The following is a 27439-nucleotide window of genomic DNA, read 5'->3' on the forward strand; positions in this document are numbered from 1 at the left end:
TGAGGGCAGAACGAATCCAGACTTTATTGTCAAGGAGAGAGAAAGTGGGTGGGAGGGTTGCTACATTGTCAAGCAGAAAGAGTCCATGGGGAGGGGAGGGCCAGTGGGGGCCGGTCCCCATCCCGGGTCGGCGGCTGGAAGGGCTTGACCACACGGAAACCACAGAAGGGACGGACGGGTTGGGGGTCACGCCCCCGCCCGAGTTGTGCAGTGGAGGTGTCACGGGAGGGGGCAGCCATGAGGTCTTGGGACTGGAATGGGGAGGCTACAGACGCCAAATCCTGCGGAAAGGGGCGGGCCGGGGCGGGGGCGAGGCTTCTATTGCTTTTTGCTCACAGTTTTGCGGAAGGCGAGGCGGGGGTGGGCTGGGACTGGACACCCCTTGCCCCCCTTGGTACCCCTTGGGCGATGGGTGCTGGTGAAAAGAATGGAACCCGGACCGGGGAGGAAGGCGAGGGAAGGGTCTATGAGGGCATCTCCTTGGTCCCACCCAAGTGCCTGAGATGCCCCCCAAGTGCTGCCCCTGTGATGGGCCCGACTGGACCTGGGGCTGGGGCATGGTGCGGGGCGGGCACAGTGAGGTTGCAGGCGGTAAAACCAAAGTGCTTACGAGGGACCCAGGATCCCGCCTGCTCCCCTCCCCCCTGCGGAGGACGGGGTTGTTCACGGAAGCGCTTTAGTTTGGGGTAGGGGGGCCGGAGTCCCAGAGTCCGCTTATTGCCAAGAAAATCCTTGTTCTCCCCCCGGGCCCCGACCATGGCTTGTGAACCCCGTTTTGTGCTAGGTTTGGAGGGGAAGGGTTGGATGGACATGGCTTTTGGGAGGGGGTGTCTCCGAGGGGGCTCGAGGGGTGAGACGGCCCCCCTCTTTTCTAGGGGAGAGGGAAGGACAGGGGGCGGGGTTCCCTGAGATCTGGGGTGTTCCCCCCCTTCTGAAGCCCCCCTCCCCCGCTGCCCCTCCCCTTTCCTGGAACCCCGTACCTCGGGGTGGGGGGAAGGAGAGACCATTCAGGGAGCGCCGGGAGGAGGAGGCCTGGGTCCCGGCTGGAGGTGGGGGATTCAATGGGAGGGGTTCAGGGTTGAGGTCAGTAGGGGGAGAAGAGGATGGGTCCGTGCGCAGTTCGGATGGGTCCTGGGGCTGGGTGGAGTAGAGGATGTGTGATTGGTGGTCCCTGCAGAAGAGGTGCAGCTGGAGCTGGGCGCAGGGACAGTGGGGACCCTGCGGCAGCGGCCATCACCGCAGCCACCGCCAGGGGGCTGGGGAGCAGGCCACCGGCCAGGGACTTGGGCAGCTCCTTTGAGAAAGTCAGCGCGCCCTGCAGCAGGCAGAGAGATAGGGGGTGGGGGGGTGGAGACAGAGGTCCGGTCAGTTGTCCGGCAAGCCCAACCTCTAGCTTGCCCAGATCCCTTTCCAGCCTTCCTGGGTCCTCCCAATAGCCCATTTCCCCAGCATCCAGGCCTCACCGCCAGCTCTGCAGCACCCCTAGGCTTCTTGTGCCGGCTCAGTAGAGGGTTGGGCTTCCCGGCCACTCCATCTCGGTGCCTCCTGCTGGAGATGTGCTGTGGTACAGTGGGTATTGAGCTGTGAGCTTTTGGCAGCAGGGCCACTGCTAAGCACAGGGCCCTACCCAAGCTCCCTTCCCTGCAGTGGGTCAAATTCCTCAGATACCCTGGGATAAGTATAGGACATACCTGTTTCAGCTGGACCTCCGAATTGACCTTGACGTTGCAGATCTCACAGTGGAAGGTTCGGTCCTGGGCAGGAGCCTCTGGTTCCCCAGGAGTGGGAGGCCCCAGCCGAGGATAAGCTTTGATGGGCCCCAGCCCGCTTCGGGCCTCTAAAATTGTCTTGTGCTTAGTACCTGGCCCACAGAGGTAGGAGGTAAAAATTCTCCAGGCCTACCAGGCCTCAAATCCCCGCCTCCCCAGTTATTGTGGGTAAAGGAACCAGGCAAATGTGGGATTTATTTGGAGCCCTAAGGAATCCCTCCTAAGCACAAAGGAGTCTGGGGAAATGTGAAGGTGAATTAGGGAGCAAGGGTCTAAGGAAGAGGGGAGATGGCTCGTAGGTCTTAGAGGACCAAGCAATGCTGGAAGTCAGGGGAGTTAGGGTGCAGAGTAGGAGTGAAAGTGGGTTGAGGACAGAAGACTGATTGGGAGTAGAGGGCCCATACCTTTGTTATGTGCCTCAAGCTGGGACAAGGAGTTCACGGCCACCTTGCACAGTGCACAGTAGAGCAGACGCTTAGCCTTCTCCTCCTCTTCCTTGCTGCCCCCAGGCAGGGCCGCTGGGACTGAAGTTCCCCCTTCACCCTTGGTCACACCCTGTCCAGACTCTGGAACACTGGGAGGGGATGGGGAGCCAGGCTGTTTCTCTGGGGATCCTGGGGCTGGGCCCAGGCCATTCTCCATGGAAACTGTTGGGAAAGAAACTTGGGGTCATCCCAAATGGCTCTTCACGAGGAGACCCACCCCCATTTCCTTGAGGCCTCACCCTGTTACAACATGCATGTTTTCATGCCCTGGGCCACAGCCAAATTCTGTTCAGCTGCCACTGGCTGGGTGTGTGACTCTATTGCCTGGCTCACTCCCCCAAAGCTGAGGATAGCAGAAGGGGGTGGGCCTCTCCACCAAGCTACCATTAGGGTAGATCTGTCAGCTTGCCCAGCCACGGGTAAAGGCTGAAACCAAGGATTTATTCCATCATGGCCTGCTGGCCAGCCTGGGCTTCCTTCCAGGACCACCTCTTCCCAAAGTCCTGCCTGACCCTCAAGGAAGAACACCAAGGAGCAATGGGAAGGTGCAGAACCAGGAGGAGGGAAAGTCGGGAGAGGCAGATACAAGCACAGCAGAGGGAAACAGAAACAAGAACCAAAGAGGGAAGAAGCAGGGATCCAGCCTGCTCTATAATTCATGGCTCGATTAAAGATGCACAGGCCGAGGCCTCTGCACTGGGCTCTTGCTTCTGCAGGGGAAACTCTAGCTCTCCCACTCTTGCTCCAAGGCTGGTCCAGTTTCCGGGTCATGAGGAGGGTTGTGGTAGGAGTAGGCAAAGGTGGAAGAATTCTTAACCCCTGCAGGTGTGTGCTCATCCATCCTATGTGTCTCCAATTCATTCACATCTTCCGTCGTTATCTCAAGCCAGACAGTGCATCCTCATCCCAAACTGGACAGGATGCCACAGTTTATGAAAGCAGTGTGGGTACAATACCTACCCCATGCTCTTAGAAGTGTGCAGGGACTAAATGGGCTGAAGTCAAGAAATGTTAACTATCACTATCACCAGCTCCCCCATCCTTATTTTATACAAGTGTTAATAAACTGAGCCAAGATGATCAGACTCAGAATCAGACAGAGCACAATTAGAACATAGGCCCGGCCCCTAGAGCTTTGAATGCCAGAAAGTCTCTGTGTGTGTGGTCATAGTGGGGGCCTGGATCCCAAGCTGGTGATATAGAGACTTGTTTCTCATTATTTTTAGGGTGGGGCAAAAAGGACAGGCCAGACTAAGAGGAAATGAGGACAAGGGGAATGTTAGGTCTCTCTGGAGCTGGCTATGACTGATATCTGATGTGGTAATCCCAGCATGGGGGTGGCTGATATCCTTCTGTCTCTGTATTTCCTCAGCCTCAGTTCCTTGGAAGCAGGTTGAGTGAGGATTGCTACCAGTCATGAGGAGAGAAGAATTGCTTTCTGTAAAGCTAAAAAAGGCCTTAAGGATTTTCAAGTTTCTTTCTTTCTTTAACTTGGCTTCAAGAAGTCCACAGGTCCATCCAAGACCCTTTAGGGAATCTCCTAGGCACATGGCCTCACCCTCCAGGAAGGCCTGGCTAGCACTTAGGGGCTTCCTCTGGATCAGATGAATGTCCCCCTATTCCTGGGGATGCTTGCCAAGTGGCCTCACCCCAGCCCCTTGCTGAGTCAGTGGACAGCACAGACAGTAGGGACTCTGTTGACAAGAGCTGAGGCAGGCGTGGGCGGGGTGACAGGATGGAATTTTGACATCACTATGCCTGGCTCCAGGACTCACCTTAGCTGTCAGTGGGAGTGAGGACTGAGGGAAGTGGAGAGAAGCTGAGGGAGAGTTCTAGTTCTGGGAATTGGGAAAGAAAGACAGAAATCAGTGGTGTGAGGGGGGTTTAGACACACCTGGACGAGGAGTTACACCATCCCCACTTGGGGGGGTGCTGCCTGCTGGAGCTGGATCTCCTGATTCCCGGACACTAGGCTCCCTGCCTCGGGTCTTGGCGGCTTCGATGCCTTTCACTCTTCGGGCATGGCGGTTACCCTTGTAGTGTGCCTCAGCCTGGCTCTTCAAGGATGGAAGAAAGAACACCAAGTCAGGTCACCTTTCATCTATTGCATCCCACAGAGCTCCTTCATGTCTCAGGGTGGCCTCAGCAGGCTGCAGTGTGCTCTGCCTACACCCCTGCTGTGGAGAGCCCATGCTGACATGCCTAGTTATTGCTGTGGCTCACACGAGCATCTCAGACTGGAGTTCCTGGGAATCTGGACCCTGGCCGAAACCAGACTACACTTCACTACCACACCAGGACCTGGCTGATGATTCAGGGCTCCTCCTAGTCCTGAGCAGAAGGAAGGGGCCCTCAAGCCTGAAAGAGAATGCTGAGCTGGGGGGAGGTGGAACACGAAATTAGTTGGCATCTCAGACCCTAGGCTTAAGTGCCTGAGTTCCTCTTCGGCCTAGGATCCTGCTCTGCTGTTTCATTAACTCTGTCCTGGTGCTTCTTCTAGGCCTCAATTCCCCTGGAGCCTCTGTGGACACCCTGGAGGACCCTGGACTCAAGCCCAGCTCTGGAGACAGGAGACAGCAGCAGAGACAGCTGTCAAAACAGAGACACTTTATGGGGGAGGGAAAGAGGACAAAAAGAGGGGAGAACTGCCTGCTGTTGGTTTTCTATCCCTCCAACCTTGCTCCCTCCGCCAGCAAGTGGAGTCAGGGTTGGGAGAGAGGATGCCTGGGGTCTCAGCAATGAGGCCTGATGCTAGTTTGGGTTCTGGCTCCACCCATCCACTGCCTGCTCATACCCTCCTCTTCTGTTTGTGCCACCACTAAGAATGTATAATCTGGGAGTCACAAGGTCACCTAAACAGGTGTGGACGGGCAGGGAGATGACACTGTCAGGCTTAGAGTGTGGACCCAGAAGTACAGTGCCCGTGCCTATGTGTATACGTGCTGGGTAAAGAAACAGAACACATTTTCTTCCCCCTGCTCAGCAGAAGCCTTTGCTGTTTTTCTCCCAAAGCTTTTAGAGTCTGCACCCCTACAAAGTCTGGAACTAAACAGAAGTCCCAATGGAGCTTTAGAGGAAGGAAATCTGGGAGGCTTCTCCACATGGGGAAAGTCCCAGACTTTCAATGCGATTTGGAGTAAGGTTAGAAAAGGGGTGGAGAGAGGAGGAATGTGGCAGCTTGGATGGAAGTGGGAAGGGCAGTTCAGCAGATGCCAGAGGGGACCTAGGTTCTGTGGAGAGCCAATGAGATCAATCTCAGAACCCAAGGATGGCAGATTAGAGGCCACACCTTCCCTGACTCCTGTGTTTCCCAAGCACCCTGAGTAGGGAATGCTCTAACCCGAAGGGACAGAAGGGCCAGCCTTAGAGGATTTGTCTACTTCCTGCCAGAACACACAGCACTGTACAAGCCTGGTGGCACAGGCTTATAATAGCTACTTCTGAGGCTGAGACAGGAGGATTGAAGGTTCAGTCTTGTCCAGGCTACAGTAAGCTAGAAGCCAGCCTGGGAAACTTCTGAGGCCATGTCTCAAAATAAAAAATAGAAGAAAGGGATGGAAGCTGGGCTGGGTGTGGTGGTGCATGCAAGTGAGTTCTGGACAGCCAGGGTGAGAGAGAGAGAGAGAGAGAGAGAGAGAGAGAGAGAAAGAGAGAGATTTGTTGAGAAAGAAGAAAGAAAGAAAAGAAAGAAAGAAAGAAAGAAAGAAAGAAAAGAAAGAAAGAAAGAAAGAAAGAAAGAAAGAAAGAAAGAAAGAAAGAAAGAAAGAAAATAGCATGGTGAAAATAAAGAAAGAAAATAACATGCCTTTAGTCCTAGGACTCTGGGAGGCAGAGGCAGGCAGGTTCTCTGAGTTCTAAAACTAAACCAGCTTAGTTTACAGAGCATGTCCCAAGACAGTCAGGATTGCACACATGAGCCTTGTATCAATCACCCCAAAACTCCCCTCCCTCAAAAAAAGGAAGAAAAGGGTTGGGGACACAGCTCAATCCACTCTCTCAGCTGCCTTCCACCAGCTCCTGCCACCTCCCTCCCCAGGGCTGCCATTCTCTGTTTTCCCTCAATATCCCCTTAGCTACCACCCCTCACTCCAAGTGCCCAGCCGTTGCCCTTCCATAGGTCCCATGGCTGCCCCACTCTACTCGACAGTAGGTGGCAACTGGGCTTCTTACCTGAGAATTGAAGCGGATTTGACAGACATTACAGGAAATGACTGGGCGCTTGGTCTTGAGCAAGGGTCCTCCAAATGTGTGGGAGAGCACAGCCTTCTGCACAGGGTCCATCTGTGGATGTTGGATACGGTGAGCTAGGAACCCCTGTACAAGCTCATCTATCACCCCCATTTCCCTCCACCAGCTGAGGTGAACCAAGGTCCTCAGGCCCTGCCCCAGTCCTCAGGGTACCTAAGGGCTGAGCCTCAGTCTTCTGGTTCTCTCCAGCCCAGTCTTCAAAGCCCTGGAAGGGACCTGATAGACACACTGGCTGCAGTGCTCCCATTTCACAGGAGAGTAAGTGGTCTCCCCAAGGCCACACCATGAATTAAACTGCAAGTTGGACCTGGGCTCTTACTCTGGCTCACCGTGAAGGTTCAACTCTGTTACCTTGGCCTGTCTCCTGCAGTGAGGCCAACCTGTCAAAAGCCACTGACAGGCAGTCCCAGAGCATCAGAGCTTCCAGGGCTCCTGAGTCCTTCTGTCCGACTCTGGGGTACCACTGTCTGCCAAGTGCAGCTTCTGGTTCTAGGAGACATGCTCTCGGTTTCCCATCTCCTGGGCCCTATCTCACCCTAACAATTTAGGTTCTGGATGGATTTAAGTCAGCAGCTTCTAAGAGGAATACGGGAACTTGGGCGAGAATTGGTGTTTCTGTTGAAGGGCAGGGGAGAATGGGAATAACTGATCTGGTCTGAGACTGGAGGGGTTAGGAACCCTCTTTGTTCCACCCTGGGTCAGCAGATATCTTTGCAGTCTCCTGCCAAGAGTTCACAAGAGCAGGGAAAAGGACAGGAGCTTCTCGGAGGCCTTCTGCTATCAAGGGATACTGCTAAGGGTCCAGAGACAGAGAAACTGCCTCTGAGTTCTCCCCCTTTCACCCTGGTGGCCAGAGAGGGGAGAGACTGGAACACAGCCAGGGCTAGAGAGACTCTCAGAACAACTCAGGACTGAAACCTTATCTTCCAAGGGGCGGGAGTTAAGACATGTTTGCTGGTGACTCAGGGGTCCTTAGCAACTCACTTGAATCTCTCTCTGTGCTCAGGTTTTAGGGTTTTCCATGAGACCATGTGAAGGATAGAATACAAATCTTCTCCCTGCCTCCCCCAGGAGTCTCTCCTGCTGGTTGAGGTCACTGTCAGGATGGGGCTTCAGGGTCCCAAGGAACTGAGTGATGATCTATGTCTGTCCTGTTTTGGTAGTAGTGGATGCTGGAGCCATGACTGAGTTATGATAACCTGTGTGACAAGGTGTCCTCTTAGACTTAGTCTGTCTTAGACTGCCCTTGACCAGAAGCAGCCCCTCTCAGTGGATGTGTTCACCTCCACAAACTTCTTGAAAGCCCCAGTCACATACAGGAAAAGCCAGGGTGGGAGAGAGAGGGAGAGAGAGAAAGAAAGAAAGAAAGAGAGAGAATGTGTGCGCGTGTCTGAGCCCTTGAGCATCAGACAGCTTTCGATCAGTTTGTCATGGGTGGAGTGAGGAAGTGCTGTGTCCTGTGGATATCATAACATTTCTGCACTGGGGGCTCTGCTGACGCCGCGAATGGCCAGGTTGTGTAATCTTCAGCTTGTGTTTATCTGTACAAATGTATGATATGTTTGGCAGAAAGCAAGACAGACCAAGTTGGAGACAAGCTTTAATCAGAGAGGGGAGACAGATGGCTGCTCTCAGCTTCTTAGTCTCCAGGCCTCAGTCCTTCCTTTTCGGAGACACCCCCACCCATCTCTGCCCCAGGCTTCTCCTGAGCCCCGGGCTTCCTCACATGCTGGGTGGGGAATGGGAATTCCGCCCAAAGAGAAACCTAATCTGGGCCAGGAAACCTAAGTCCTATGAAAACAGGAGGGAGAGAATAGGATGGAGAAGAGAGCAGTCTCCTGGCTCTGAACCATCACCCCAGCCAGCTCCCAGGAAGGCCCGAGAGCCCAGGATCCCAAGGATGAGTTGTGCACTGACTATTCCATCTCTTAACAGTCTCAGTTCCACCCAGGGGTGAGAAGTTCGGGGAGGGGAACAAGGAAGGGAGGGAGCCAGGCCAGCCTGGCCCACCCTCTCTTCTAGGGACTAAGGAGACAGCTGGTTGAAGGTGAGGGCTCAGGGCCCAATCCCCAAGTAGGTGGAATGTGAGCCACTGAGGTGCTTCTCTAGACCAAGGTCAGGAGGCCCTGGTGACCTAGATGAAGGCTCCCTAGGGAAAGGTGGAGGCCAGCATCTCTCAAGACACATCTCCTTTTAGAGACCCTTCTGGGATGCTGGTCTAGATACACCCTAGTAAACTCTCCAAAGCAGTCCCCTCCCACCTGCCCTCCAAAAGTGGTGAAGGGGAAACGGCTCCCTGAAGCTGGACAAACCGAATCAGGCAAGGAGGAGGGAAACCAGACCAGGAGCAGGAGGGGGCCTGCGATGATCAGCTTTTCTCTCACTGCCCTTTTATCGGATGGAACCCACTGCTCCTTGTCCAACCACCCACTTTCCTACCCCACCCAAACCTCAAAATAAGGCAACAAGAGAAAGGGGTGGAATTGTAGGGATGGGAAGACCTGAGGAACAGACAGGACTGACACGGGAAGGAGGACGCTGAGGGTGTCCAAAGAGCAGGTGGGAGTTGGAGGGGAAGGGCTGATGGGAAGAGGGCAGGGTTGGAGAAGAGAGGTCTGGCCAGCCTGGTGATAGGAGGGTAGGTGTAGGACCGATGGCAAGTCTGAGGTTTGGGGGATTCCAAGGACCTGGGAAGCAGAGGCTAGCGTATCCAGCAAGGTGGCAGTAGTCGGGGGCGCCAGTTGGGCTCCAGAGATCGGTGAGGGCCGCGCCGCGTGGGGGATGGGCGACAGCCGAGGACTGGGCGAGAGGAGAGGTGGCCGGCCCCGCAGGGCGTGCGGGGATGGGGTGGGGGGGCGCTGCGGCAGCCGCGGAGGCGGGCAGGGAGGGGCTGGGTGGCTTACCCTGCGGGGCCCTGGCGGCCGCGGCTCCATGGCCCGGGGCGGCAGACCCAGGCGGGGGCCGGCCAGGCGGGCCGGAGACGCGGCGCTCGTTGCCCGGGCGGCTCGGGGCTGTGAGGCCCGGCTGGTTGGGAGGAGGGGAGGCGGCGCCGGTCCGTCCGGAGCCCGCCCCGGAGGCGGGGCCGAGGGCGGGCCGGGAACGGGGGCGGGGACAGGGCCCAGGAGAAGGAGGCCAGGGGCTCCGGCGGAGAAAGCCAGGGACCGCGACTAGACACTGCCTCCAGAAAAGGCCTTGTTCAGGCCCGGGGCCTCTCGGCCAAGTGGCAGGGACATTGACCTGATGACCTCGGCTGCCAGTACTTGGGTTCCTTCCTGGGTCCAGTGACCGCACCAGTCCTATGCGTGACCGTGTTTGTCTAGCTCCTTACTGCTCTGCTGACAGCTTTTCCTATACAACCCTTTTCCAGCTTTCTCTGCACACAGCCCCCGTGCCCCCGCCTTTAACAATTTTTTGCTCACATTTGTGGGAAACCAAGCCCGGCTACCCAAGATTCTCAGCGACTTCTCTGGTCGGTGGAGCCGAGACGACCTGAGCAGAAACGACCGCAGAGTGGTGGACATCGCCCCTTAACTTCTTCCCACCTCCTCTACGCGGTGCTCCACCTGCCCCAGAACCAGGTTCCCAGAGCTACGCTTCGCGTACTTGCTGCCCTCTGGTGGCCAAGTGTGACAGCACTGAGAAAGCCAAAGACTTCCCTACTGCCAGGAACACCTCATTTTCCCTTGGCCTCCATCTCTGGGTCTCAAAGCTCCCATCCCATCCTGGGCGGTGACCAGAGAGATACGTGAAGTGGGTGCTTGTTTGAGAACGGCCGACTGTGACGGATGTCCAAGGGCAAAGGCGAGCAGCGGACTGAGCATGAGGAAAATGAGGGAAGACGGTAATGTGAAATGACTGAGGGCCAGGAACTGCCTAGGTAGGAGGGAGGGAGGGAACGCACAGGGACAGAGAGAGACTCCCACCACTACCAGCTACTGTCTATTGAGCCCTTGGAATGTGCCAGCTCTGCACTGGGCTCTTTGCGTGGATTATCTAATTTAATCATCACAACCGCGATTTGAAGTAAGTACTATTATTATCTTTACTTTATAGATGAAGGAACTGAGGTTTAGAGAGGTTGGATAATTTGCTCAAGGTCATAAGCTAGTAAGTGGCTGAACTGGGATTTGCGTTTAACCCTGGACAGGCTGATTCCAAAGCGGCCGACTTGGTGCTGCACGGTCCGAGCGAAGGCCAGCGTGCAGCTTTTCTGCAGTCCTCACTCTGCAGAATTTGAACTGTCAGGCAGCCAGATGCTCTCCCTTGTCCTCTCCATCTCTCCAGAACAGACTTACATCCCAGCCCCTCCAGCTGCTGGCTCCTGTTTCTCTGGCCAGAGCCGCCTCCTGGTTCCACTACCCAATTCAGCTTATTTTCCAAGGCTGTAGCCTTGCTCATCCTACCTTTCTTTTCCTTCTTTCCCTTAAATAACAGTAGCAGTGACCGGTCACCAGGCAGCAAAACTCTGAGTACTAACCCTGTGCTAGGCGTTATGATTTGTAACACAGTCCACACAGCCTTGTGACTTAGTGTCATTACGGAGCCCTCCCTCCACCCCCAGTCTTACTATGTAGCTCAGTCTATCCTTGAATTTGTGATCCTCCTGCCTCAGCCTCTTTAGTGTTAAGATTACAGGTATGTGCTGCCAGGCTTGACCAATATTTCATTTCATAGTGGGTGAACTTAAGGTTTGGGATGGTTACATGATTTGCCTAAGGGTGTAGAACAAGGAGTTTGCAGCATCAGTTCATATCCTGGAAGTCAGATGCTAACGAAGATGCTGTTTGCCACCCTGCTGCCCTCCCAGGTCTGCTCACACTCATGGTTATATCGCTACAATTTATTTCCTCACTCCTGAGGCATGGATCTTGAACCCATGGCCTCATATCCCCAGGCTTCTCTGTTTATGGCCTGGAACTCACTATGTGGCCTCAGCACACTGAGTGCTGAACCAGCACACCTGGCTCCAAACTTATGTCAAGGCACTCTCTATTTTGCACTTAAAAAGGGTGTGTGTGTACAGATGGCTCACCGGGTAAACACCTGCTCCTAAGTCTGATGACCTAAGTTCAATTCCCAGGACCTACCCAATAGAAGGAAGAAAATTTAGTGGAGTGGAGACAGCTAATTCCCACAGGCTTTTCTCTGACTCCCACATGAATGCTGTGGCGTGTATATACACAGCCCACTCCCACCTCACAATAAATAAATAAAACGTATGGCTGGTATGGTGGAGTACACTTTGAATCCCCGTACTCAGGAGGGAGAGGCTGTGTGTTTGAGACCAGCTTGGTCTACAAAGTGATTTACAGACCAGTTAGTCTATACAGTGAGACCTGTCTAGATAGACAGCTCAGTAGACAGACAGACAGATAATGCAATAAAAAGAAGAAAGCTCATGCCTGGAATCCCAGCACTCAGCAGCTTGAAGTATAAAGATCTTTGTGAGTTGGAGGTCAGCCTGGGCTATAAGGCAAGAACTTGTCTCAAAAAACAAAAACAAAAACCCCCAATGCTGGACATGGTAATTCAGATTGCTTGAGAGGCAGAGATAAGACTGTGAAGTAACCCTGATCTACAAGATCAAGTCCAGGCTGACCGCTAGCCTGGACTGCATAGCACACCTGTAACCCCAGCACCTGGGAGGCAGAAGCAGGAACTCTGAGTTTCAGGGCAGCCAGTGCTACACAGAGAAACCCTGTTCCCCACCCCCACCCAAAAAAGCCAAACACAAAAAGGGGGCCAGTGAGACAGCTTAGAGGTCTTGTTACGTGAGTCTGAGGTCCTGAGTTCAGTCCATGGAACCCACCGTGAAGGACAGAACCTCTGGTCTCCATCCACACACTGGAGTTTGTACACATGTACACAATAACAGTCTGCTTTAAACACCAAACAACAACAAAATAATCTTGATAAAACAAGAACATTCAAAATACGAGAGTATAAAGTTGGTTCTCAAGCCGAGTGTGGTGGGCACGCCTGTAATCCCAGCACTCAGGGAGGCAGAGGCAGGTGATCTTTGTGAGTTCAAGGCCAGTCTGGTCTACAAAGTCCAGGACAGTGAAGACTATACAGAGAAACCCTGTCTCAAAAAAAAAAAAAAAAAGTTGGTTCTCCACATTCTGAAGTTCATGCCCGTGGATTCACTGATGGTATGCTGAAAATATTTGCAAAACTCATGCCGATATTGAACATGAACAACTTTTTCTTTATTATTTCTTATCGCATGTACGTGCTTGTGTGTCTGTGAGGCCTCTCATGCCACAGTGTGCTTGTGAGGGTCAAAGGACAATGTGTAAGAATCAGGTCTCTTCTTTTACTTTTAGGTCTAAGAGATCAAACTCAATCCTTGCACTTAGCAGCGAGAGTCTTCACCCACGGAACCATCTTGCCAACCCCAGAGCTTTTTCCTCCTTGTCATTATTCCCGAACCACATTTGTAACAGGTACTACAAATGACCAGATGCAATTCACAGTAGAGCAGACTTGTAGGTTATTTGCAAATATTGGATCACTTTATATTTTATGCAAGAGACTTTAGCAGCCACAGGCTTGTCATTCTTGGGGTCCTAGATCCAGTGCTCATGACAAGAGATGATTATGTAATAAAAAGTACATCTTGGTCTGGGGAGATGGCTCAGCAGATGGAAGCACTTGCCAGAAAACTTAATAACCTGAGTTTGATCCCTATATCAAAACTGGTAGGAGGGAACCAACTCCCAACTTTTCCTCTGATTTCCACACTTGCACCTGTACTCAATATTACCAACAAGATATTTTAAAAGATTTATTTTATTTTATGTGTTGTAAGTGCCCTGGAGGTCAGAAGGCATCAAATTCCCTAGAACTGGAGTTACAAATGGTTGTGGGCTGGAAACCAAATGGGTCCTCTACAAGAATAAGTGTTCTTAACCACTGTGCCATATCTCCAGACCCTAATAACTGAATATTTAAAAAACAAAACAAGCCTGCTGTGGTGGTGGTGGTGCACACCTTTAATCTCAGCACTAGGGAAGCAGAGGTATATGGATCTCTGAGTTCTAGACCAGCCTGGTTATGTAGTGAGTTCCAGGTTAGACAGGGCTACATGTTAAGACCTCGTCTTACACAAACAAAACAAAGCAAAACCAACCCCACACCTCGGGCTAGAGAGATTGTTCAGCCGTTAAGTGTAAGTGCTGCTCTTCCTGAGGACCTGAGGTCCGATCCCAGTACTACATCAAGTGGCTCACAACAGCTTGTACCTCCATTTCCAAGAGGATCCGAGGCCTCTGGCCTCCTTAGGCACAGGCCCTCAAGTGCAAGTGCTTCCACACTGACACATATAAATATAATTTAAAATAATAAAAATAAATCTTTAAAAAATCACATCTCATTCCTAAGTGTAAATTTTCCTTCCCTCACAGAGTGGCATCATTTGTAGTTTCTCCAGTACCCATCTCATGGACATCCCAGCACTCACATAAGCACCCCCCTTTTTGTTTTATAAACTGTACCTGATAATTTATTACTTGCTCTTTTTTTTTTTATTACATTTTAATTTGTATATTTTGTGGCAGGAATCAGTTCCTCCTTCAGCCATGTGGATTCCTGGGTTAGAACTCATGTCCTCAGGCTTGATGGAAACCATCTTACCCACCATGTTCCCCTTCATTTCTCTCAACAGAGTCTCACTTTGTAGACTAGGCTGGCCTTGAACTTGTGATCCTTCTACCCACTCCCCTTTTTTTTCCTTTTCTTCTTCAGTTTCAGTCCTGTGTCTCAGGTTCTAGAACAGCTGGCATCACAGGCCAGTGCTACCAGGCCTGGCTTTAAGTTTTTAATTTTACTTTATTTATGGTCATATGTGGAAGGGGTGCACATGTGTGACTAAAGGAAAACTCTGTGGAATTGGTTCTTTCCTTCCAGCTTCATGTAGGTGTTAGGGATTGAACTCAGGTCACAGGTTTGCATAGCAAGTACCTTAGACCTACTGAGCCATCTCACCCACTTCCAGCAGCCTTGTTTTAAGACTGTTTTGCTAGGTAGCTTAGGTGTCCAGGAACACACTACCCTCTTGCTTCTGTCTCCTGAGTTCTACAGGTAGAGGTGTAACCACCATGCTCAACTCTTACTAGTTTTTATTTTTAATGTTAATCCTGAGGATTGAACCCAGGACCTCATGCATTATAGGCAGAAGCTCTACATTTGTGGGAGCTGGAGAGATGCTCTTTCAGAGGACCTGCCACTGAGTTCCTGTGTTCCATTCCCAGCAGTCATGTCAGGTAACTCCAGCTCCAGAAACTGATTCCTCTAGTCTCCATGGGTACCTGTGCTCATGTACATATACTTACAACTAAAGATAATAAAGAATATTTTTTTTTTAAGCCAGACAGTGGTAGCACAAACCTCTAATCCTAGCACTTGGGAAACAGAGGCAGGCAGATCTCTGAGTTTGAGGCCAGCCTGGTCTACAGAGTAAGTTCCAGGATAGCCAGGGTAACACAGAGAGACCCTGTTTCAAAACAACAGCAAAAATTGCTTTTTAAGAGTCCTACTTCTGAGCTTCAGTTTCAACTTGCTGTGCTCATGACTTTAGCTCCACCAGAAGCAATGGCTCCAAGAAACTATGGGAGTCTGAGATTACAGTGCAGGGACAGCAAAATGGCTGAGTAAAAGAAAGTGTTTGCCATTAACCCTAACAACCTTGAGTTTGAGTTCCAAAACCCACAGTGGAAGGAAAGAACAGCCTCCTGAAAGTTGTTCTTGGACCTTCTCATGAATGGACCTTCTCAGGCATGGCACAAGATATCAGTGCACACAGACACTACCAATAAATACAGTAAAGAGGAAAACACCTCATGCTATAGCTGATGGGGTGACAGGCATGTGCCCATAATCCCTGCAGAAGCAGAGGCAAAAACCCAGAACAAACACACATGAAGGGACCAAGGTTGAGTCTCCGATGAGTCATTTAACCTCTGTGTTTGTCTATAGAAGGGGACAATACTAGGGCTGTTGACCCTGAGAAGAATATGCTAGTTAGGTAGAGGACAGCATTCCCTGCTCTTCAGATCTGATTACACCAGCTCACTTGTACTTTCCCAAATGTTCCTTTTTAGTTCTAGTTCATGTGATTTGATTCAATCTGGAATGTTCTCTGAGGCCACTTCCCTTCATTTTATCTTATTTTGTTTTATGTGTATGAAGTGTTTTTTTTTTGTTTGTTCGTTTGTTTGTTTTTTTGTTTTTTGTTTTTTTTTGTTTTTAGACAGGGTCAGCCTTGGCTGTCCTAGAACTCACTATGTAGACCAGGCTGGCTTTGAACTCATAGAGATTCACCTGCCTCTCAAGTGCTGGGATTAAAGGCATGCACCATCAAGCCTCGTTTTGTACGAAGTATTTTGTCTGCATGTTTGTATGTGCAGCACATTCATGCCTGGAGTCCTCTGAAGCCAAAGGAGGGCATCAGAACTCCTGGGAGGAGTTAAAGATGGTTGTGAGCTACCATGAGGGTGCTGGGCATCAAACCCAGGTTCTCTGGAAGGGTGCTGAGTGAGCTAGCTCTCTAGTCCTTCTCTACAGCCACTTTTAGAGTATGTTGTGTGTCTGAAATTCCAGTACTTGGGGGGCTGAGACAGAAGAGTTCCCAAGAGCTTGGAGCCGGTCTTATCTCAGAAAGACCTTATCTCAAAAAGAGACAAAACAGTACAAAAGAAAAACAACTAATGATTCTTCAGAGCCCAAACCCCTAGTCCTTATTCCAGCTTGGTTAAGGCTTTTTCTTCTGCTTTCCCTTATCCTGTAGCCAGTTGGCCCTGTAGGTTCTACTAAGTCTCCAGGTTTTTGTTGATACCCCCCTGTGCTCCCATGCAAGCTAAATGCTTTGAACATGGCTCTTCATCAAGGTTATAGCTAACTTGCTATTACTCCTGCTCAGTCCCTGGGCTTCCCAACTGACTCCCATGCCTCAACACTGAGTGCAGTTATGAGCATATATATATATGTGTTCAGGGGCTTGGGGATTTAGCTCAGTGGTAGAGCGCTTGCCTAGCAAATGCAAGGCCCTGGGTTCGGTCCTCAGCTCTGGGGGAAAAAAAAGACAAAATAATATGTGTTCAGTGCTTTTTCTCTTTTTTTTGGCAGTGCTGGTTGTTGAACAGAGGGTCCCACTCATGCCATCAAGTTATTTATCACTGAGCGACAAGCCCTCTCACCTACTTTTTTTTTTTTTTTTTTTGAGACAGGGTTTCATGAAACTCAAGTTGGCCTCAAACTTGCTATGTGGTTGAAAATAACCTTAAACTTCTGCTCTTTTGGCCTCTTGTGTGCTGGGATCATAAGTGTGCTACCACATGCAGCTGAAATTGTTCTTGTTAGCATGTCTGTGACAGTGTTTGTAACCTTCCCTCTGCCTTGTTGCCTTTATGCCTGTCTCCTTCTTGGATATAAAGTGTCTTGCTTATTCTCCTGTTAGCATGGGTCTAGGGCAGTGCTATTCTTATAGTCAGTGCTCGGTTTTCTCATCTGTAAAATGAAGCTACCCCAGAGGATGCTGTTAAGATGTGACAAAGACTTCGTAAAAGTCAGCGCTATGCACAAGCTGGTTTAGACTTCAGGGTATAATTTGTAGACTGCAACTATGGGCTAAAAAGAACTTTCTCTCTCTTTTAAGACAGGGCCTGGGGGTGGGGTGGGGCTGGAGGGATGGCTCAGCGGTTAAGAGCACTGTCTGTTCTTCCAGAGGTCCTGAGTTCAATTCCCAGCACCCACATGGTGGCTGACAACCATCTATAATATGATCTGGTGCCCTCTTCTAGCGTGCAGGCACACATGCAGATAGAACACTCATATACATAAAATAAATAACTCTTAAAAAAAAAAAAGGGCAGGAGCTTATCAACTGAGCTGTTCACAGGGCAGAGGCAGAGGCATAGGCAGGTGGATCTTTGTGAGTTCTAGGCCAGTCTGGTCTACAAATGAGTTCCAGGACAGCCAAAGCTACACAGAGAAACCCTGTCTTGAAAACCAAACCAAACCAAACGAAACCAAACCAACCAACCAAACAAACAAAAGACAGGGACTCAAGTATGCCAGGCAGAGGATGACCCTGAACTTCTGATGCTCCCGTCTTTACCTCCTGAGTTCTGGGACGACAGGTCTGCTCCACCACACCTCATTTATGCAGTACCAAGTATCAAACTCAGGGCTTGTCTGAATTACATCTTAGGCACGTACTGGGTCAGGCAGCATCAGCCACTAAACCTTTCTGAGCCTCAGATACTGACCCCATTTGTCAAATAGAAATACTAGTGTCTGCCTTGCTAGGCTGTCTCTGTCAGGGATGATTTCTTCCTCCTAGTCACAGAGACCTGAGTCCTGGACCCTTCCTTAGCTCATCCTTCCTCCTCTCAACACCACTTGGTTACCATGGTAGGTCAATATTTCCTTGAAGGAACCTCACCAGTCTTTCCTCCTTCTCCTCCCCATCTAGGCTTGTAGGGCCAGACAGCCTCTTCCAGATGTTGCCACCACCAATGGCTACCACAGTCATCCTCCTCAACCACAGCTCTTACCAAGGCACTCCCCTGCTAACGAATGGACAGTAGCTCTATGTTTCTTTTCCTATTATATGTAGAAGACTTTGCCATCCCTCCAAGCCCTGTAATAAATCAGTCCTACCCACTCAGCTGTGTACTCTGGAGAGCTGGAGATGGTAAAGAGTAGCTGTGTAAGTTTGATCCCCAGGACCCACATAGAAACCTGAATGCCAAGGTGTGCATCTACAATCCCAGCACCCCTGTGGTGAGATGGGAAGTAGAGGAGACTAGGCTGAAAGCTCACAGGCTAACTAGCTTAAAGTACACCGAATGGAAAAACACCGCCCTCCACACTTACACAATGGCACGTGTATTGTGTGCACTTGCATACAAGCTCACAAACACACAGGCAAACCCCCATAGCTGTGCTAATCTTCTTGCCCCTTGGCTCTTTCCAAACCCAGCGTCCTCAGCTCTTTACTTCCTACAGGCCTCCTTATTCTCCGGATGGCTGAGTACTTCACTGAAGGGTGAGTGGAACAGAGCAGTGTCTGGTGGCAGACAGCTCAGCAAACACTCTGTTGTTCTTGCAGCTACTACAGCATCAGAGAGCCAGCGATGCTTGCCACCCAGTGACTAGACATGAGAAACACAGGGTCACAGGAAGTGAGAATGAGTTAGGCCTAAAAGGAAAGCACAGTGGTGGATTGGGAGTGAGGGGTTCAGGGCTGTGGGGCGAGGGAGAGATGAACAGACAATACTCACGGTGCTGTAGTTGCTGAAGAGGCCCAGGGTTGGGGCTGGCTCCAGTGGAAAGGGCAGGATCTGCTTGAGGTCCATCGGGGGCTGCATGATGGGGGGCTGCCGGAGCAGAGGGAGGGGCCCCGCCCGGCTCAGGCTGCCTGAAGGGCAGAGAAAACATTCTGTGGGGTGGGAGGGCTGAAGGTTGGGACCCCCACCCAAGCACACAGTGCTACTCTGTAGCAGAGGCTCCCATACGCAGAGATGTGCCCTTAGAGTGTACATGTATGTGAACCACACACACTTCTCCTGCCACTAAGGGAGCACATTCACTATGGGCCTGGAGACACAGGCTGGCCTTCCCTTCCGGGTGGCTTTCGCTTCCCTCTTCTTTAGCTTTCTTCCCCAAGCCCTTCAGGCCTTTTAGAGACCCAAGAAAAGCCTAGGCCTCCTCTGCAGCCAGCCTGCCTCTGCAGCCACTCTGAATCACAAACTCCTCCCTTGATCTAGAGTTCCTTGCTATCTGGGTTTGTTGTATCCCCAGGTCTGAGATGAGTAGTGACTTATCCCACTGTCTAGAGGTGGACTTTGAGGCCTGGATTTAGAGGAGGTTGCTGAATCTGGATCCCTAAATTATGATGTTGTTCAGGTTATAATTCCTGAGTGACTGTCGTCTCTGAGTGCCATGTACTGCAAGCCCTTCTGTAGCCCCCTTGATCCTACCAGACCCATCTGTCTCTCCAGGTGGGCTCAGTTCCAGCTCTGCAAGAGGAACCCTGGCCAAAGCCTCTGTGAGAGGAGGGCCCCGCATGTGACCCCAAGGGGAAATGAAAGTACAGCCAGCCATTCAGTACCGCCCCGAAGCAGTCTCTTCCCCCTGGAGTCCTGGAGAAGGCTCCACCAGGTGCCAAAGGACCCAGCTCAGATGTGCTCAGGACCCTCTGGGGTTTAGCTGGCCCCAGCTTCCTTCTGAAGTGGCTGTTGTCGGCCCTCTACTACTCTAGCACCCTCTGCCAGCAGCAGGGGTTTCTGGAACAAAGGCCAGATCAGGAGACTACATGCCTGGCCCTGCACCTCCCTTGACCTTCCTAGGGTAATGGGTCCCCAGGGTTCTTTCTTGTCCCCTCCATAGAGACCCCCCATGCCATACCTTCTGTAGCTGGTACTTGCTGCCCCCAGGCAGTGGCCTGGCCCTGGCCCCCTAGGGGCCTGGGCCTGACAGCGTCCCCTTCCCTTGGTTCTGCCCTCTGCCCCCTTCCTTTTCCATCCCCCTCCCCCAGCCCAGTCAGTAGAATCAGCCAATCAGTGTCCTGGAAAAGTGGGGCAGAGGGGAGGGCGGGGGAGCAGGGATTAGGGGAATCTGAGGAGAGAGAGGGGGGGTGGGGAGGGCTCAGGCACAGCTGGGGGTGGAGAATGAGGTCCAGAAAGGTCTGGAGGGGTCTGTCTTTATCACCCAATGCCAACACTGGAGGCCCAGGGTGCCTGAGGCACAGGGGTTAAGGCTGCTGGAAGCTTGGTTTCTAAATTCTAAGGCTTGAAGGAGAGGATAGGATATTTGCCTTTGGCCTTTGAACTGCTGGGAGTCTATTTCCTCTTCGGATGCCTTTATATTTGGAATGATTTGGAATGGTGTGCGTGTATATGTGTGTGTGTGTGAGAGAGAGAGAAAGAGAAATAAACAGACAGAGGCAGAGAGACAGAGACAACAGAGACAAAGAGAGACAGGAGAGAGAATACCTGGGAAAGTGGCAGAAACAGGAATAGGTGACTAGAAAAAGAATGGACACAGAAGAGGCGAAGGATGAGAGTGGGGAGGGGTTTAAAACCAGAAGACACTGCTGACAGGCAGGATGCAGAGCTAGACGAGGACAGGAAGACCCTGGGGCAGAGAGCATAAGGTGAGAAAGATGAAGGTGAAGACAGGGACAGACAGACTGATCATCTCCTCTTCTTGTCCTCTTCGGCCTCTCCCCTGTGCCCCACCCTTCCTCACTGCCTGGCACACTAGGGCAGCCTTAACGAGCCTCAGGAATGGTGAGAGAAACCTGAGTGCTCACAGTGTCCCCTGCTCCCACTCCCAGCAGCTGGTTTGGGGCTGGCACTTTCACACCAGAGCACCACTCACTGCGGCTTGGCTCCTTGACCTTGTCCCTGGCTGTCAGCTCTCTAGGATCCCACTCCCAAAACCCATTTCAGAGGAAAGAGATGAGTTCCAGAAAAAGCTACAGAGAACCACTGGAAGAGCCTCTATGTACCAGGCAGTGAGCAAGAGTCTTAACATACTGTGAGCGTGGAGACGGGAGATGACTGTGAGTCTATGAAGCAGCCAGCACCATTTCTTTCATTCAGCATGTGAGGGTTACTAGGACTCAGAGAGGTTAAAAAATTTGGCTGATGTCACACAGCCTTAAGTATCCGGGGCTGAGAATCAAATCAAGGTCTGTCGCACTCTAGCAAATTCCTCCTCTGCTACATTGCTCCCAGAGGGTTCTCATTTAACGCTGAATCGGGAGGGCTGAGCGAGGCTTGCATCTGGTTTAAGCAGCGCACGGGGAAAGCAAATTCCTTGCATTTCCTGGGTGTGGAGCCCTCATTTAGCTTTAGAGGAGGAGAGATGGAGGACAGACAGAAGCCACTCAGCTCCCTGTAGCCTGGAACTGATAAGAGAATTGGGACAAAGCGGTGAGACAGCGCAGAGTGAGGGAAGAGGGAGGCAAGTGCTGAGGGACTGTTCCCAGGTCTCTCAGGTCCTTCATTCTGAAATCTGAGATGGGGAAGGGGCACAGGGCATCTTCAGAATTGGGTGAACAGAAACAGGGCCCTTTAGGGCTGGGGTCAGTGGGAGAGCACTTGCCTAGCATGTGGGAGGCTCTGGGTTCAGGTTCTGACACCTCACTGCCCTTCCACTCCAAAAAAGCTCCAGGGCTATTTTTGAAGCCTCAGGCCCATCTACCCTTTTCTGAGAAAAATAGTTGCCACTTTTTGAAGCTTTTTTTTTTGAGACTGTAGTGCTGCCACCCTGCCCTCACTACATGTAGACCAGGCTGCCGCTTGAGCACAGAGGTATGCCTGACTCTGTCTCCTCAATGCTGGGGTGAAAGTGTGTGCTACCACAACTGGCAATTAAAAGAAAAAGATATTTTTCAATTTTTATTTTTATGTGTAAGAGTGTTTTACCTGCATATATAACAATGTACTATGTGTATACCTGGTACCCCCAGAGGCCAGAAGAGGGTGCTGGATCCCTCGGAACTGGAATTAACAGCTGGTTGTAAGTGGCAATGTAGGAACTGAAATCCACCTCAAGTTCTCTGCAAGAGCAGCGAGTGCTGTTAAGTGCTAAACCATCTTTCCAGCCCCCCGAGGCTTAATCATTGACAGGACTTTATATACACAATCTCCCAAGGGATGGTTTCACTGTGCACCAACTGGGTGAGTAGCTGGTTTCTCTGACTGGCTCAGTCTCATTTCTCATCTGTCAAACTAGAACAGCAGTACTGCCTCCCAGACAGAGCGATGACAGCATTGAAGTCTGTGTAAAGTGCTGGCATGACACACTGGCCACTCAAAAATGTTTGCTGAATAAATAAATTCTTTCATGATGAATGATGACAGTTCGTTCAGATAGGGGTGTTACTAGACCAAGGTCACACAACTAGTGTGGAATTTGAATGGGTCTCACTCCAGAGCAAGGTTTTCAAGCATTATGCTTTTCTGAGTAGACGGGAGAAGAACAGGGAGACAGGAAAGGAGGAAGGGCTAGGGAAGGAGGAGCATATCCAAGGCATTTGTCATGTGGGTGGTGAAGGCAGCAGGTGAGAGGAAGCGGAGGGCAAATCATGTGCTTGTGTGTTTGTATTCATGCGTGTGCATATGTGTGTGTGTTCAAGTATGCCCATGTGTGCGAGCCCATGTGTGTGCCTGTGCGCAGTGTGTGTGTGTGTATGTGTGTGTGTGTGTGGCACCCAGGTTAGGTGGGGTTGGGAGGAGTTAGGGCTGAGGCAGGCCTCTCTAGAAGGAAGCTCATTAGAGTAATTACCTACAACAGACAGAGCCCCACCTGCTTCATGGGGGGATTGTTAGCATGCTCTGTTCAAGACATGAGCCTGCAGAGCTGTGGACGGCAACCACTTGTCCATCTCCAAACCCTGTTTAGTCCTGGGTACTTTGCATTCTGTACCCAACAGTCAAGGCATATCTAGCTTCCTGCACCTCAGCGAGAGCTGTTCTTTTCCTTCCTCACCGAAAAGGTCTGGCCAGGCCCTGTGCCTTGGCTCCTGGGCTTTCTTAGGTGGGCTGGGCAGGCCTGATGTAGAGAAACAGCCTAGGCCAGTCTGCCATGGACTGAGCTGTCTCGGGGAGTGGCCCATCGGGAGGGGCAGGAGCAGGGAAGGTTTTAGGGTAGGGCTGTGAGTTAGTGACTATCTCACATGTGTGAGACTGAAATCATGGTGGAGAAAGGCACCCCATGGGGCTAAGATGGGAACCAGCCTCAGAGATGAAAAAAGAGCTTGAGATCTCATCTTTAATCATGTTTTTCTTCCTTCAGGCCTTTTAGCTTCTTCCCCAGAAATGCCTAAAATAAGGGTTAGGGTCGTGGGGGAAGCCTTGAACTCTCGTGTCTTATTCTTTTGGTCAAGTCCAGTGAAACTGTCTCCTCTGCCTCAATTCCTTCATCCTGGCAGAAGGCAGGCTGAGGGCTGGAAAGCTTTGAAGTCAAAGATGAAAGAGACAAGGGGATGATTGTGCACAACTAAAAACATCAGCCCTAATAACCTCAGGGTATATGTGGGTGGGGGTAGGGCTTTAAGGGAGGTGGTGCCTAGGATAGGAGGGGCTGAAATCCCAGCCTGAATGGAAGGGCTCTCCCTCTCTAAGGACTTAGTTGCAAAGGTTGGTGGCAGCCTAGAGAATGTAAACTCAAAACTGCCATCCAGAACCTTGAGGACCTGATTCTCCCCTTCCCCCCCAGACTGAGTTTCTCTGTGTAGGCCTGGCTGTCCTGGAACTTACTCTGTAGATCAGACTGGCAAACTCAGAGATCAGTCTGCCTCTGCCTCTGAGTGCTGGGATTGAAGTGTGTGCCACCACCACCCAGCTGAGGGGCTGGTTCTTATGTATGTTTTAATTTTGTTTAGAGACAGAGCTCACTCTGTATCTTGGGCTGGCCTTGAACTCATTCTTCAGCCTCAACTCCCAATAACCTCCTCCCTCAACCTGCTGGGGTAATAGGCATGAGCCACCATATTCAGCTCAGCTAGGTAGGGCCATCTTAGGGTTCCTCTGGGGCCACCTTATAGAGGACTCAGTGACCGTAGCATTCAGACCCGAATACCTTAGGATGGTTCTGAAGGCCTTACAGGCAGTTTTCTCCCTCTCTTTTTCCTTCTTAAAGAGGGTTGGGATGTAAGGGGAAGGGGAGCTGGGGGCTGAGGTGTATGGGGCACCACTAGGCTCCACCCCTCTGTGGACTTGGCTCTATGAAGGCATTAATTACAGCGTCCTTCAGGAAGATGATGGGGGCCAGCTGGTGGCAGGGTCTAATGTCAGAGAATCTGGACTAATCTGTGTCTGGGTGTTGGCAGGCTCTTCCAGGTCTAACATCTAGTTGGACAAACAAGGCTTAGCCTGGCCTGTTCTGGGCAAGCAGGATACTGCCTCTGCAGCTGACCCAGGGTACAGCCAGAGTACAGGGAGCTAGCAGAGTGTGGAGCCTGTGGGTCTGTGTTAGGGTCCTGAGTTTAAACTGATGGAGGGTCCCACAGAGTCGGGACAGTACTCCGAGAAGGGCTGACCACCTATTAGAGACAGCCTTGGTGGGGAGGTAGGTGACATTCTTGTCTTGGTTCCCTAATTGTTTAGATAGCTGTGATGCATGGCCAGCTGGAGGGAGGCAAGGCATGATAGAGTCATGAAAGAGGCTGATAGCACACAGCAGCTAGATGGAAGAAGGGCAGAGCAGAGAAAGGGGCTAGCGAAGTTAGTGGGGTTACACAGTCAATGGAAAGAAGAGAACACAGGCAGAGAGTCTTGGGAGAGGGATGAGGACAAGGGGATAGAGCATAGCCCTCAGGCATCCTCAGTGAGGGCAGGGCGACCACAGGTGTCTGAGAGTGGTAGGGGGCTCCACCGTAAACAGGAACCCATCTAGCCAGGATGGAGGGCAGAGGTCAGAACAGGCCCTGCAAGGCTGTGGTGGCAGGGCTGTGGGCAGGGGCTGCTTCGGAGTCCAGAGCACAGCCAAGGCCCTCTCCTCCCCCACCCCTGGGGCTCCCTTCCCGATGTAGGTCATGAAGATGGGGTGGCCAAGGCTGAACGGGCTGTAAGAGCCCAGCGGGACTTCCCTTCCCCCACTCTGACTTTCCTTCGTCGCTTGGTCTCCTGTAGCCCCCGACCCAGGGCTGGTTGGAAGGGAAGGAAGAAGGGGGAAGAAGGGCCCAGGCAGCCGACGCAGGGAGAGAGGGGCAGGTCCCGGCGTGTCGGGGCAGGATGGCTGCGGAGACAGGCTCTAAGCCGCAAGAAGCCGGGATGGACAGTTTCCCACCCGCTCCTCTACCCAGCCCCCTTATCTTCACCCGTCAGGTTCCCACCTCCCACCACACTCACCTCGAAGCTACACCCAGCATCTTCTTCCTCCGCCCCCCACTTCCTCCTTTCCCTCTTATCCTGGGCCCAGAGGCTGTCGGAGTGGCAAAACCAAGGGTGGGGGAAGGCGCTGGGGGTGACGGGTCAGAACCTTTACCTCAACTCCACCAGGCCAGGACCAGCCCCCTCCCCCAGTCTCTCCTACACTGTCTTATAATATTCATGAGTCTCATGAATACGCAATGTTCTCATTATGGGGCGGGGGTCTCTCTCGGCCTTCCTCTTGCCTCTTCCTATGTTACTAGGAGAAGCCGCAGTTAGGGGAAGAGGGGACCCCAGATGTGCAGCCAGATGGGGGGGGGGGCGAGTGGCAGACCAGCGGCCGCAGTCACCGCGGTGCCGAGGTGAGGGGGGAAGGTGACCTAGTGAGAAGAAACCAGGTCCCCGGAGCCCGGAGCCGTGGCGACCACTCACCGAGGATCATGCTGGGGACCCTGGCGCCCGGGGTTCCGCGTCGTTCTGTCCCGGGGGCCGTTCTGCCCGGACTGGGGGTACGGGGGGAGGAGTCGGGGAGGAGCAGGGGCGGGCCGAGGCGGAACGGGGGCGGAGCCCACAGCAGGTGAAGACCGGAGGGGGCACCCTGGCACCCCGGGCTCCGCGAGAGGGCGTCCTGGCAACCTCCGCCTTCCTTCAGCCTTTCAGTGAACCACCCCCAATCTCTAGGCTTTACGATGTCGCTCTAGCTGGGGCTAGGGAACAAGATGCGTGAGGTGATGGAGGAGGCTGGAAACTAAACTGCCTGGGCTCCCGAGGGCTCAGTCTGAGGGCGGGAAGACCCATTCTAAGTGCTCCAGGGAGGGGCAGAGCCCCGGTTGGCTGGGATAGTGATGGCCTCCACTAGAGCAACGGGCCGAGCCCAGGAGGTGCGGTGAGGATGCCTGGTTCCTAGTTTGTTCTTCCGCTTCGGAGCAGAGTGTCGGGATTGGGTATCAGAGGTGAGTTGGGTGTCTGAAGATGGATCAGAGGTTGACAGCGTTCTTAGGGAAGCTGAGTGAACAGACTGCAATCAGCGGCCCTGAGGAGGTAGAAAGACGTTGGGAAGATGACAGAAGGTCAGACTCAGCGAGGTACAGCCTTATAGAGAGGTCCTGGACTGAGTTGGCGAGAAGGAGCATCTATCCCAGGCTTAGATGGAGGGCGTTTTTCACCGAGGAGAGCTTTGATTCTGGTGGCAGGGATGTGGAAGGCTGGGGAGAACGTCTGAGGATGGGATGCTCCTAAGGCAAACAGGAGGAGGCTGAAGTGTGAGAGTCGGGGAGGTGTCTGGGGAAGATGCAGCTGCTGCAGCCTGAACCTGTCTGTACCTGCCACAAGAGGGAGGGAAGCAGGCAGAGTTCCCAGAAGGCCAAGCAGCCAGCTTTAGGCCAACCCCAGCCAGAGGCAAAAGGGACGAGACTAGGAATTGGAACAATCAGGGTTTAGGGAGGGTGGAGGCGAGTGTGAAGAGCAGGGCAAAGAGTGGTAGGACTGGCTCCAGAAACTTTGAGGGAAGGAGGGCATTTCTAGCTTCTGGAAGCTGGGGCTTGGTGGCTAATTCAAGCGCCGGAAGTTTAGGTTCCTGTTGTGGGCCCCAGCAAGGTCTGCCTTCCATCTGTGAGAAGCTGTTTGCAACTGCCAAGATGCCCCAGCTCAAGGATAAGTGAATGTTGGGTGCCAGCACCTTGCTCTTTGGGTCCTGTGATCCGGCTTTGAAGAAAGATGTATGGTCTCTGGGTCCACCAGTGGCAATGCTCTTGCTTTGAATCTAACCTGCCAGAATCCCACTGCGCTCCTATAATAGAAAGCCTGCTTCTTAGATTTAGCTCCTACTCCCCTCTTCCAGGTTTCTCTCCTGGGGAATAGACATACTAAGGGGCCAGCACTAGGCTTGGTTGATCTGAGATCCCCCTTTGCCCTTCAGGCCTCATCCACCTGCCCATACTGTCTCCAGGATCTCTGCGTTAGGTAAAACTCAGAAGAGTGGTCTCTAAGCTTACTCACTATGGGAGGCAGCTGGCTGGAGGGTGGGGTGACCTTGCAGGCAGCTGGGGGG

General features: G+C 52.2%; 2 protein-coding genes across 5 annotated transcripts in view; one reads left to right on the forward strand and one right to left on the reverse strand.

Annotated features, from left to right (window-relative positions):
* Positions 1-25878, reverse strand: Znf385a (zinc finger protein 385A). Of its 2 annotated transcripts, none has more exons than XM_055618253.1 (8): positions 25822-25878; positions 18787-18923; positions 6425-6535; positions 4149-4311; positions 2174-2416; positions 1692-1861; positions 1464-1559; positions 1-1315 (listed from the first exon to the last, which is right to left on the reverse strand). In XM_055618253.1, the coding sequence occupies exons 1-8, from the start codon at positions 25829-25831 to the stop codon at positions 1085-1087; spliced, it is 1161 nt and encodes a 386-aa protein (XP_055474228.1). In that variant the 5' UTR covers positions 25832-25878; the 3' UTR covers positions 1-1084. The 2 variants fall into 2 exon arrangements, with proteins under 2 accessions (XP_055474228.1, XP_055474229.1); XM_055618254.1 differs by lacking the exon at positions 25822-25878 and adding an exon at positions 19913-20002.
* The window catches only part of Nckap1l (NCK associated protein 1 like), a 180143-nt gene continuing 162648 nt past the window's right edge, over positions 9945-27439 (forward strand). Inside the window, exon 1 of one of the 3 annotated variants that reach the window (XM_055618248.1) lies at positions 9945-10525. The gene's annotated coding sequence lies outside the window, so the exon portion shown is untranslated. Of the gene's footprint in view, positions 10526-26282; positions 26343-27439 lie in introns of those variants that run through there. The other 2 variants (XM_055618249.1, XM_055618250.1) reach the window with 2 other exon arrangements.

The sequence above is a fragment of the Psammomys obesus genome, unplaced genomic scaffold (assembly GCF_907164565.1).
Source record: "Psammomys obesus unplaced genomic scaffold, mPsaObe1.curated_primary_1811, whole genome shotgun sequence".
Lineage (NCBI taxonomy): Eukaryota > Metazoa > Chordata > Mammalia > Rodentia > Muridae > Psammomys > Psammomys obesus.